At 36.8% G+C, this 12,827-nt stretch overlaps 3 protein-coding genes across 4 annotated transcripts; all 3 read right to left on the minus strand.

Moving 5' to 3' along the window:
- LOC109358454 (trihelix transcription factor ASIL2-like) lies at positions 299 to 6,508 on the minus strand. 2 transcript variants are annotated; one of them, XM_019602678.1, is made up of 2 exons: positions 5,181 to 6,508; positions 299 to 602 (listed from the first exon to the last, which is right to left on the minus strand). In XM_019602678.1, the coding sequence occupies exon 1, from the start codon at positions 6,246 to 6,248 to the stop codon at positions 5,190 to 5,192; it is 1,059 nt and encodes a 352-aa protein (XP_019458223.1). In that variant the 5' UTR covers positions 6,249 to 6,508; the 3' UTR covers positions 299 to 602; positions 5,181 to 5,189. The 2 variants fall into 2 exon arrangements, with proteins under 2 accessions (XP_019458223.1, XP_019458222.1); XM_019602677.1 differs by lacking the exon at positions 299 to 602 and adding an exon at positions 1,612 to 1,845 and having other exon boundaries at positions 5,164 to 6,508.
- LOC109358453 (trihelix transcription factor ASIL2-like) lies at positions 316 to 3,139 on the minus strand. Its single transcript, XM_019602676.1, has 2 exons — positions 1,818 to 3,139; positions 316 to 602 (listed from the first exon to the last, which is right to left on the minus strand). Exon 1 carries the CDS (start codon positions 2,883 to 2,885, stop codon positions 1,827 to 1,829), a length of 1,059 nt encoding a protein of 352 aa, XP_019458221.1. The 5' UTR covers positions 2,886 to 3,139; the 3' UTR covers positions 316 to 602; positions 1,818 to 1,826.
- On the minus strand, positions 8,053 to 10,490 carry LOC109357919 (uncharacterized mitochondrial protein AtMg00810-like). The gene is made up of 3 exons (XM_019601973.1): positions 9,718 to 10,490; positions 8,339 to 8,411; positions 8,053 to 8,115 (listed from the first exon to the last, which is right to left on the minus strand). The coding sequence occupies exons 1-3, from the start codon at positions 10,488 to 10,490 to the stop codon at positions 8,053 to 8,055; spliced, it is 909 nt and encodes a 302-aa protein (XP_019457518.1).

Genomic DNA, 12,827 nt, shown 5'->3' on the forward strand with positions numbered 1-12,827 from the left:
ATAGAGGAAGGATTTCAATTAAAATCCTCTTGTTCAAAATCTTGGAGGAAGATGGGAGATAAAATAATGTAAGTCAAAATCGCTCCAATTCCATCTTTGCCTTCTCTCCATGTTTTGGAAAATATTGCCATTGTCTAATGATGGCAAAACCCTCTGCAACACACTTCAAAGATTTCATATTTCACTTTCAAGAATGACTGGTAGAAAAGAGTATACATTGTGTTTAAATTTATGACTATGTTGCTATATATTAGTTTAGTAAATACTAATATTTAAAAATATTGAAAAGACGCTAGGATTAGGAGAGTGGAAGTTCTATGTAGATGCATTAAAATTTAGCATGCTATCAGCACAAAGCTTCCCCCTCTTAAAAGTGTAATTGGCTGCAATATGGTGCAAATTATTAAAAGTATACCACAATTTATTGCATGCTACTCTTACAAAAAACTATTACACTTCTGAAGCAACTTCTGCATTGTTAGAATACATAAAGGGATTGTTATGCACTTTACTTGCAGCAGCTCATTTCAGCTTGTGGAAAATCTTCCCTTCAAACTTTTGCAGTCAATTAAGAAATTTTTCACTTTCCAAGAATGCAACTCCTAAGACACACACAAAAATTATAAAACACCATAATATCATCTTCAAATACAGATACATTGGACCATTTAAAATTAGAAAACATGCATGCATATATTCATGAACTACATACAGAACAGAAGTGTGCCTTTCAAAGTATAAAAGCACACCTCCTTTAATGCATAACGGCAGGTGAATCTGTATGGTGCAAACACTCCTGGTGCAAACACTCCTGGTGCAAACACTCCTGGTGCAAACACTCCTGGTGCAAACACTCCTGGTGCAAACACTCCTGGTGCAAACACTCCTGGTGCAAACACTCCTGGTGCAAACACTCCTGGTGCAAACACTCCTGGTGCAAACACTCCTGGTGCAAACACTCCTGGTGCAAACACTCCTGGTGCAAACACTCCTGGTGCAAACACTCCTGGTGCAAACACTCCTGGTGCAAACACTCCTGGTGCAAACACTCCTGGTGCAAACTTCCCCATATCTAGAAACTTATTTTCAAACTGTGAATATTAAACCATCTCACCGTTCTAACCTCTCATCTGAGTAAACAACACAGTTACATTTCCTTTTACAACCCATTAAAACAATTGATATGTAAAACTGTCAATACCTGAAATTCTTACCTTATCCTTTGGTCCGAAATATTTGTATACATATATCATTCTCTCAGTTTGATTTTGAAGGTAGCAAATGTTTATCTTAGTCACAGTTTCAGTCAGGTTTTTAGGATCTGCCCTCACATTTTCCTTTAAGTCAGTACTCATAATGAAGAGTTAAAAAGACTATCTTATCTTAAAATAAAATCTAAAAACAGTTTTTCTAAATTTTACAATCCTTCAAAATAGGCTCTAATTTAATTTTCAACACATCACTTTCAGCATTTCCAGCAAGTATTCAACTACTTCGTTTAAAGTATGTTATCATATAGAATATGAGTGTGGTTCCAATTTCATTCTGCTGTGTCATCTGAGGATTTATGTAACATTTAAAAGCATGACAAAACAAACTTGAGATATGATGTGCACAAACAATTCAAATAGCAAAAAGACAATCTCCCTTTCCTTATAGGAAAAATAAGGACAGAACCAAGTTATGTGGCTATCCATCGAAATCAGCAAATTACAATAATCATCAGTACTAAAAGAAGAAAAAGGAAACGGACGCATCTGCATCCTATTATCATAAGCAATTATGACAAAATACAATTATGTAGGAAACCAACCAACCTTGTTACATCATTCACTGAGATTCTCAGTAGAAGTTTCTGTATCATCCTCATCCACTTCCTGTATTTTAGCTATCTCGGCCTGAGCCCTTTCCAAAATCTGCTTCTTCTGCAGCTCCAATTCCCTATTAAAATCTAACCTCATTTTCTCCAACTCCATCATCTGCTCCCTCTTACTACTCTCAATCTTTTCATAAATCTTCCCAAACTTCTGAATCGAATCGGCCAGCACCCTATATGAAGTCTCATCATCCTCATCACCACCAACTTTAACCGCCGTTTTTGAATCATCATTATCCTCATCAGTCTCACTCTCACCAGGACTATCCCTCATCTCATCAAACCCATTGGACTTATTCAAATACACCCTTGTATTCATAAACACATACTCACCCGAATCAACACCACAAGCTAGACCATACTCTTGCCTTGCAGAAGAAGCCATCAACATATCCATTTTCTTGAAATAAGCCCATTTACTAGTATTCAAACACATTTCATCAATTCTAGCCTTTTCTTTCTTATACCTACGTTTCAGCTTATCCAACATGTTCCTACATTGAAAAACATTCCTTTCCACCTTCAATTCCTCCGAAACCTTCTCCGCGACATCGTTCCAATCATCAGACCTCAAACTGTTCCTCCCAAGTTGAAGGAACTTGTCCCCCCAAACCTCCAACAGCACAAATGTTGCATGTTCTGTCCAATCATCTTCAGAACTCCGATTATACGAAGTTTTCATGTGCGGCGCAAGCTCGTAGTTTGAAACAGAAGGACCACCTCGTACCTTCCTCTTCTTGTTCGAGTTCCTACCGAACCCATCATCATTTTCGAAATTACCACCATACCCATTTTCCTCTTGGTCGAATTCGTCTTCTCCGGCATCATAATTGTCGAATTCCTCTGGTTCTTCGTCTTCATCGGGTTCTTCTACGTAACGAGTGGGAATTGGGCGATGGTGATGATAAGGGGTGCCTCGAATTGGGTGTTTCTGGCGATGAGAAGGGTTTTGGCGGTTCAAAGAGAACGACTTTGGAGGATACCTTGCATCATCTTCCATATCATCCATAATTGGAGATCACGGAAATTATGAAACACAAACCCTAATCGATTCAGGAGATTTCTGATTCCGTGATTTTGGAAGGGGGAAATTTGAAGAGTAACGGAAAATTGGATTCGGGAAATAATGAGAGAAGCGGAAATTGGAGAGATTTGAAGGAATTAGTGAATTGGGTGGGATTTTTGTGTATACTGAAATTGGAAAATTTTCAGCGCTAATTCTCTCTGTGTTTCTGAGGTGAAAGAGAATTGCTCTGGGCTATAAGGAAAGCCCATTGGAAATGAATGAAAATGTGAAAATGTGAAAATGTTAATGGCTAATTTTAACTTCTAAAATGCCCTCACTCATCAAGAAGGAGAGAGTAGAAATTAATATTTTATGCCCATATATACCAATTAAGTTTACTCTTCAGAATGAAATAAAAGAAAGGAAACCACAGAATGAATGAAAGATGAGTATAATTGCAAAGGGAAAATATGCACAAATAACATATCACTGATTAATATTTTATGCCCATATATTCCATGATTTATTTATTTCTTGATTTCTTTGTTAATACATTTTTGTTTCATTTTTTTTATCTTTATTTCTTGAATTTGAATTCTTGGATTCTTGAAATCTTGGAGTTTTGTATTCTTGTATTATTGATTCTTGGATTCTTGAATCTTAGGTTCTTGGATTCTTGATTCTTGGATTCGATGAATCTTGATTCTTGGATTCGATGAATCTTGATTTCTTGGACTCTTGAATTTTTGATTTCTTGAACTCATGAATTCTTGGCTTACCTAAAGGACATTGAGGTAATGGTGGATGAGCTTGGGTTGATGCAAAACATATCTAAGTAGATATCATAACTTGGAATGAAGCAACATCGGTCAAGAAATTTTGATGCATGGCATGTGAAGAAGATGTTCTTTGGGTCAAGTGAGTAATGGCTATTATTTAAAAGGTGAAGACATATGGAGGCACAAGTGTAAGGATTCTGCTTCATGACACTGGAAAGAACTTCACAAAGTCAAACAGAAATTAGCTAAAGGTTTCTCCAAAGGGAAATGGATGCACAATCCTAAATACTAGATAAAATATAAAATATGGCTACCTATGGTCTAGATACATTATACCTAAATATGCATTGATCTCACAACTATCCATTCATAATAGACTCCCCACCAAGGATAGGGTGCAGAAAACAAATATAATTGTAATAGATGATCTATGTATTTTATATCAAACTGAAATTGAATCTAAGGACAACATGTTTTTTAATTGCATCTATTCACAATATGAATATGGTGTTTGGAGTAGATACACCAATCACCTTTGAAAAAATAGAAGACTGAGGCAAAATGTGGTTTTCTATCATATTACAGCTTGTACATACACCATATGGCAGGAACAAAATCAAAGGACTTTCCAACAAAGGCAAAGAAGCATAGTGCAAGTTGTGACTGGAGTAATATGGAAAAACAATCAGGGAATAATGGAATTTATGATGTGAAGAAACTAGAAGATATATTGAATGTATATTATTGATTGATAGATTTACAAACCAGCAAGCAGTGTATATACTATATATATATATACCTAGCCACTTGAATAGAGCTTGCTTGGAAAAGAAGCAACCAGAAAATAACAAATCCAAATTAACTACTAACTAACACATTTAACATGTGCTAAAATTCAAAGAAGCTCTGCCACTAAACCATTCCCAAAACCAGGTTGAACAGATCCAAGAGTGGCCTAGGTGTGAAAACAGATAAGCCAAGAACCTTGGCCAGTTGCAGCCTTGCCTTGTGTGTTGCATTCCAATGGCCTATAGATCACGGTCAGGGTTCCTTGTCTTGGGCTCGAACTGCTTAGCCTTAGCATGGATTGCCTGCAATGATAAAAGGGGACTGCTTCATGCACTAAGACATGGGCCAGGGTCAGTTGCATAGTAAATTCAGTAGCATAAAGCATATGTAGTATGTTTAATTGTTGGGTTTATTCAAGTGTGAAGTCACACATTGGATATGCGTGGTGGAGTGAAAGAATTTATAAGTAGGAAAGACCCATGGAACTAATGCAAAGCATGACAAAACAAACTTGAGATATGATGTGCACAAACAATTCAAATAGCAAAAAGACAATCTCCCTTTCCTTATAGGAAAAATAAGGACAGAACCAAGTTATGTGGCTATCCATCGAAATCAGCAAATTACAATAATCATCAGTACTAAAAGAAGAAAAAGGAAACGGACGCATCTGCATCCTATTATCATAAGCAATTATGACAAAATACAATTATGTAGGAAACCAACCAACCTTGTTACATCATTCACTGAGATTCTCAGTAGAAGTTTCTGTATCATCCTCATCCACTTCCTGTATTTTAGCTATCTCGGCCTGAGCCCTTTCCAAAATCTGCTTCTTCTGCAGCTCCAATTCCCTATTAAAATCTAACCTCATTTTCTCCAACTCCATCATCTGCTCCCTCTTACTACTCTCAATCTTTTCATAAATCTTCCCAAACTTCTGAATCGAATCGGCCAGCACCCTATATGAAGTCTCATCATCCTCATCACCACCAACTTTAACCGCCGTTTTTGAATCATCATTATCCTCATCAGTCTCACTCTCACCAGGACTATCCCTCATCTCATCAAACCCATTGGACTTATTCAAATACACCCTTGTATTCATAAACACATACTCACCCGAATCAACACCACAAGCTAGACCATACTCTTGCCTTGCAGAAGAAGCCATCAACATATCCATTTTCTTGAAATAAGCCCATTTACTAGTATTCAAACACATTTCATCAATTCTAGCCTTTTCTTTCTTATACCTACGTTTCAGCTTATCCAACATGTTCCTACATTGAAAAACATTCCTTTCCACCTTCAATTCCTCCGAAACCTTCTCCGCGACATCGTTCCAATCATCAGACCTCAAACTGTTCCTCCCAAGTTGAAGGAACTTGTCCCCCCAAACCTCCAACAGCACAAATGTTGCATGTTCTGTCCAATCATCTTCAGAACTCCGATTATACGAAGTTTTCATGTGCGGCGCAAGCTCGTAGTTTGAAACAGAAGGACCACCTCGTACCTTCCTCTTCTTGTTCGAGTTCCTACCGAACCCATCATCATTTTCGAAATTACCACCATACCCATTTTCCTCTTGGTCGAATTCGTCTTCTCCGGCATCATAATTGTCGAATTCCTCTGGTTCTTCGTCTTCATCGGGTTCTTCTACGTAACGAGTGGGAATTGGGCGATGGTGATGATAAGGGGTGCCTCGAATTGGGTGTTTCTGGCGATGAGAAGGGTTTTGGCGGTTCAAAGAGAACGACTTTGGAGGATACCTTGCATCATCTTCCATATCATCCATAATTGGAGATCACGGAAATTATGAAACACAAACCCTAATCGATTCAGGAGATTTCTGATTCCGTGATTTTGGAAGGGGGAAATTTGAAGAGTAACGGAAAATTGGATTCGGGAAATAATGAGAGAAGCGGAAATTGGAGAGATTTGAAGGAATTAGTGAATTGGGTGGGATTTTTGTGTATACTGAAATTGGAAAATTTTCAGCGCTAATTCTCTCTGTGTTTCTGAGGTGAAAGAGAATTGCTCTGGGCTATAAGGAAAGCCCATTGGAAATGAATGAAAATGTGAAAATGTGAAAATGTTAATGGCTAATTTTAACTTCTAAAATGCCCTCACTCATCAAGAAGGAGAGAGTAGAAATTAATATTTTATGCCCATATATACCAATTAAGTTTACTCTTCAGAATGAAATAAAAGAAAGGAAACCACAGAATGAATGAAAGATGAGTATAATTGCAAAGGGAAAATATGCACAAATAACATATCACTGATTAATATTTTATGCCCATATATTCCATGATTTATTTATTTCTTGATTTCTTTGTTAATACATTTTTGTTTCATTTTTTTTATCTTTATTTCTTGAATTTGAATTCTTGGATTCTTGAAATCTTGGAGTTTTGTATTCTTGTATTATTGATTCTTGGATTCTTGAATCTTAGGTTCTTGGATTCTTGATTCTTGGATTCGATGAATCTTGATTCTTGGATTCGATGAATCTTGATTTCTTGGACTCTTGAATTTTTGATTTCTTGAACTCATGAATTCTTGGCTTACCTAAAGGACATTGAGGTAATGGTGGATGAGCTTGGGTTGATGCAAAACATATCTAAGTAGATATCATAACTTGGAATGAAGCAACATCGGTCAAGAAATTTTGATGCATGGCATGTGAAGAAGATGTTCTTTGGGTCAAGTGAGTAATGGCTATTATTTAAAAGGTGAAGACATATGGAGGCACAAGTGTAAGGATTCTGCTTCATGACACTGGAAAGAACTTCACAAAGTCAAACAGAAATTAGCTAAAGGTTTCTCCAAAGGGAAATGGATGCACAATCCTAAATACTAGATAAAATATAAAATATGGCTACCTATGGTCTAGATACATTATACCTAAATATGCATTGATCTCACAACTATCCATTCATAATAGACTCCCCACCAAGGATAGGGTGCAGAAAACAAATATAATTGTAATAGATGATCTATGTATTTTATATCAAACTGAAATTGAATCTAAGGACAACATGTTTTTTAATTGCATCTATTCACAATATGAATATGGTGTTTGGAGTAGATACACCAATCACCTTTGAAAAAATAGAAGACTGAGGCAAAATGTGGTTTTCTATCATATTACAGCTTGTACATACACCATATGGCAGGAACAAAATCAAAGGACTTTCCAACAAAGGCAAAGAAGCATAGTGCAAGTTGTGACTGGAGTAATATGGAAAAACAATCAGGGAATAATGGAATTTATGATGTGAAGAAACTAGAAGATATATTGAATGTATATTATTGATTGATAGATTTACAAACCAGCAAGCAGTGTATATACTATATATATATATACCTAGCCACTTGAATAGAGCTTGCTTGGAAAAGAAGCAACCAGAAAATAACAAATCCAAATTAACTACTAACTAACACATTTAACATGTGCTAAAATTCAAAGAAGCTCTGCCACTAAACCATTCCCAAAACCAGGTTGAACAGATCCAAGAGTGGCCTAGGTGTGAAAACAGATAAGCCAAGAACCTTGGCCAGTTGCAGCCTTGCCTTGTGTGTTGCATTCCAATGGCCTATAGATCACGGTCAGGGTTCCTTGTCTTGGGCTCGAACTGCTTAGCCTTAGCATGGATTGCCTGCAATGATAAAAGGGGACTGCTTCATGCACTAAGACATGGGCCAGGGTCAGTTGCATAGTAAATTCAGTAGCATAAAGCATATGTAGTATGTTTAATTGTTGGGTTTATTCAAGTGTGAAGTCACACATTGGATATGCGTGGTGGAGTGAAAGAATTTATAAGTAGGAAAGACCCATGGAACTAATGCCTTAAGGTTTTTGTTCAAGATGTGGTGTCTCACTTGTGACTCTTCACTCTTCCTATATCCATCTAACAATAGAACTCCTCGATGGTTGGAGGCTCCCCGGTCGCATCTGGTCCAACATTAATAGGGAAGTTTAGGGAACATAGGAAATCCTTAAAGTGGTTTGATAGACATTTTTTAGCTACTATTGGTATTGGTATATGTACTAATTATTTGATGTTTGTTTACAATGAATGAGCTAATAACTCATGCTAAAGAATATAATTTCCCCCTAAAGAATAGATCTTTAATCTCAATTAACATCTTCTGACTAATGAGGTATATGAAAGAAAATATAGAATCAAATACTTTCTGTGATGACTAAATGACAATATGTAAAAAATACATTTTCAATCATGTTCATCATTGAAATAGATAATAAAGTTGGAAAAAAGCAACAATCAGAACAGTGACCTAGCAATGCATAAAAGAAAGAAGCATCTGCCGAATCAATATTCCCAAAGCAGCTATTAGACCATAAGTTATAGTGCAAGCCTTGTGAAAATTGTATAAGCTCATGCTTGAGCTTGTTGAGGCAAAACAGAGAGTGAAAAAGAGAGAAGAGGAATAGATGAAAGAGATGAATTTGTAACAGAAATTTTATCAAAGAAAGAAAGAAGAAAGAAGCTTTGTTTCACAATGGATTAACAATCCAAGAACAAAATGAAACGAATCTTACTGGGAATAACCTCGTCATGATAGATCTTTTATTGATGAAATTCTGATCAAAGATCAGTTTATTATGCTATGGAAAAGCTTGAATGAAAACTATCCTAGAGCCAATACTTATACTTGGAGGAAAAGCTAACTAACTAACTAACCTATTTAACTAACTATCTATTACAACACATGCCAATTACAAAACTTAATCAATTAGAGACTTTAGCCAACTTATGGAAGGACATAGGCTAAATATACAAATGTAAAACATACTTATAATGATTACAACTATGATTGACCGAGTGTTGATGTTGAGATGATCATATGAAATGATAACTGGAGGTTTTTGATCTGGTTCTGTATCTTTGATTGATGCAGAGTTGATGTTTGTAATGTTAGATGTTAATGAAGGAAGATGGTGTTTATCAATGAGATCTTGATTGAATATGTGAATTACATAGCCTTGATGCATTCTTATGCTTGCTTGTCTTTGAATTATTAATGAGAGAGTTTGGTGAAAAGTTGCTGTTTGGTTTATTGTTGGTTGATGATTTCCTTGGTTTATTGCTGGTTGATGATTTCCTTGAGTGCCATGGTATGCTTGATGAGTTCCTTGAGTGAGAATCAACATACATAGTTGATTTATGTGAGGAGAATTGTGTGTTTTGTATGATAGCCGCCCACAAGTTGGGGCACATATATTGATGAGCCCTAACTTGAGTTGAATGTTTGAGTAATCCTTTGCTCCTAGAGGCTTAGTGAGGGCATCAGCAAGTTGAAGGTGAGAAGGAACAGGAAGGAGCTTGATTTTACCTTGAGTGCATTTCTCTCGAACAATATGACAATCAAGCTCTATGTGCTTGGTTCTTTCATGAAAAACAGGGTTATTGGCAATATAAATGGCAGATTGATTATCACAAAACATTATAGCAGGCATAGAGAATGAATATTGTAAATCTTCAAGCAAATAAGTAAGCCAAGTCAATTCACAAGTAGTAATAGCCATAGCACGATACTCTGCCTCACAAGAGCTACGGAAAATGGTCTTTTGTTTCTTGGATTTCCAAGATATGAGGGAAGTGCCAAGATAGATACAAAAACTTGTTATGGATCGTCTAGTATCAGGGCAGGCAGCCCAATCACTATCGCTGTAAGCCTTTAATTGAACAATGGATGTGTTTGAGAAGTGCAAACCTATAGCAGGGGTACCCTTAATGTATCTTAGGACTTTTAAGGCAGCATTATGATGAGTGATTGTAGGATTAGCCATGAATTGTGTTAACTGTTGAACAGAAAAGCATAAGTCAGGTCGTGTGTTTGTTAAGTAAATGAGTCTTCCTATCAATCTTCTATAAGAGGAAGGATCATGGAATGGAGCACTGGAATCCTGAAACAGATGGCTTCCATATGTCATAGGTGTGTTAGAGGGTTTGCAGTCTAGCAAACCTACATCAGAGAGAATTTCAAGCGCATATTTTCTCTGATTCATAGAGATTCCTGTTTTATTTCGGGCAATTTCAAAGTGCCTAAGTCTTTTATCTTGAAGGTATTGTCAAGAAGAGTTTTGAGGTTGGCAATTTCATGTGTGTTGTTACTAGTGAGGATAATGTCATCCACATACACAAGGCTGGCAGTGATTGAGTTTGGTGATGACCATTTGGTGAAGAGAGAGTGATCTCCTCTAGGCTTTCTGGTAATTAAGTCTGATGAGGAAATGAGATAGCTTTGCAAACCATTGTCTGCTTGCTTGCTTTAGTCCATATAGGGACTTTTCAAGCTTGCAGACTTGGTTCTGTCCAGAGGAGGGAAGCCCAGGAGGAAGGGTCATGTAGACAATTTCTTTAAGGTCTCCATGTAGGAAAGCGTTATTGATATCAAGTTGTGCTAGAGGCCAATTATGGATAGATGCTAAGGCTAGAAGGAGCCTGACAGTGGTTATTTTGACAACTGGGGAAAAGGTATCAATGTAATCTATGCCCTCAGTTTGGGTGTATCCCTTGGCTACCAATCTAGCCTTGTATCTTTCAATAGATCCATCAGCTTTGTATTTGATCTTGAAAACCCATTTGCAACCAATAGGATTCTTATTCATGAGTAAATCGGTTATAATCCAAGTGTTATTGTTTTGCAGAGCTTGTAATTCTTTGTGTATGGCTTCCTGACAATGAGGGATCTTAATAGCCTGTAAGTATGTTCTAGGTTCTGTTTCAGAAGATATTAAGAGGATTCTATGAAGGTAGGATTTAGACAGATTATCATAGGACATGTATGAAGATAGGGGATATTTAGAAGTGGAAGGCAGGGTAGTGTTGTTAAGTAAGGCATAGTGGTAGTCTTCTAAGTATGTAGGAGGTTTAGAGGGCATGTTACTTCTTCTCATAGGAGGTTCAGAGTTGATAGTTGTAGGGCATGGAGGGGATATTGGATCTTCATTAGGAGATGTCACAGTTGATGGTAAAATGTCTTCATAGAAGGCATTAGAGGTAGGTTCAGGTAGAGGGACTTGGTTAGGAGAGGCATTGGTTGAGGTGGTCAGAGATGAGTATGGGAAGATTGTCTCATAGAAGACAACATTTCTTGTTACTTCTAAGGCTCTGGTCGAGAGATTCATGACTATGTATCCCTTGATACCTTGTTTGTATCCTAAAAAGATGCATCTAGCAGCTTTAGGGTCAAATTTGGTTCTGGAGTGTTTATGAGTGCTCGCATAGCATAAGGAACCAAAGGTTCTTAAGTGTTGTAGATCAGGTAATTTGTTATATAAGGCTTCATGAGGGGTCTGTTGTTTAAGAATGGGAGTAGGCAAGAGATTAATGAGATGAGTAGCATGTTTGATGGCATAAGACCAGAAGATTTTGGGCAGATTACTTTGGATCAAGAGAGCCCTAGCTACATTCAACAAATGGTGGTGTTTCCTCTCAATAACTCCATTTTGTTGAGGGGTATATATGCATGAGGTTTGGTGATTGATTCCCTTTGTGGCATAGAAGGTTTTCATAGAGAACTCAGGGCCATTATCACTCCTAATGGTTCTGATTTTGGCAGAGAATTGTGTCTCTATCATGTTAATAAAATTCTGTAAAATAGCTTGTGTTTCTGCCTTGCTCTGCATTAGATAGATCCATGTAAATCTAGAGTGATCATCTACTATAGTCAGGAAATATTTATGGCCATGTACAGATGGGGTAGAGAAAGGCCCCCATATGTCAACATGTATCAAATCAAAGCAATATAAAGACTGACTACTACTTATGGGGAAGGGGAGCTTTTTCTGTTTGGCCAAGTGTCAAATTTCACAAAGATGAATTTTATTGGCAGTAATAAAGGGGAATTTAGCCTTAACAAGGTTCATACAATTGTGAGAAATATGTCCTAATCTAAAATGCCATAAGCTAGAACTAGGAAAACAAGGTTGACAAGTATTAGTAATATTCACATGATGTTGTGCAGTTGCAGAGTTAAACATATACAGGCCATTTGAAGCTCTAGCTATACCAATCTTCTTCAAAGACTTCTTCTCCTGGATGAGACAATAGTTAGAATCAAAGCATAGAGTATATTGCAAATCACAAGTGAGTCTTGATATGGATAACATGTTATATGAAAAATCAGGTAAATAGAGAACATTGTATAGAATTAAGTTGGGAAGCAGGGATATGGTTCCTGAGATTTGTGAGATTACCTCATTTCCATTAGGTAGCTTGGCCTTAATTGGTCTTATTCTATTATAGGTTTCATAATTTGATAATTTGGAATTGATGTGGTCTGTTGCTCCACTATCCAATATCCAAGAAGTTATTGATTGATCAAGATAAGAGGTACCTGT

Source organism: Lupinus angustifolius, chromosome LG10 (assembly GCF_001865875.1).
Source record: "Lupinus angustifolius cultivar Tanjil chromosome LG10, LupAngTanjil_v1.0, whole genome shotgun sequence".
Taxonomy (NCBI): Eukaryota; Viridiplantae; Streptophyta; class Magnoliopsida; order Fabales; family Fabaceae; genus Lupinus; species Lupinus angustifolius.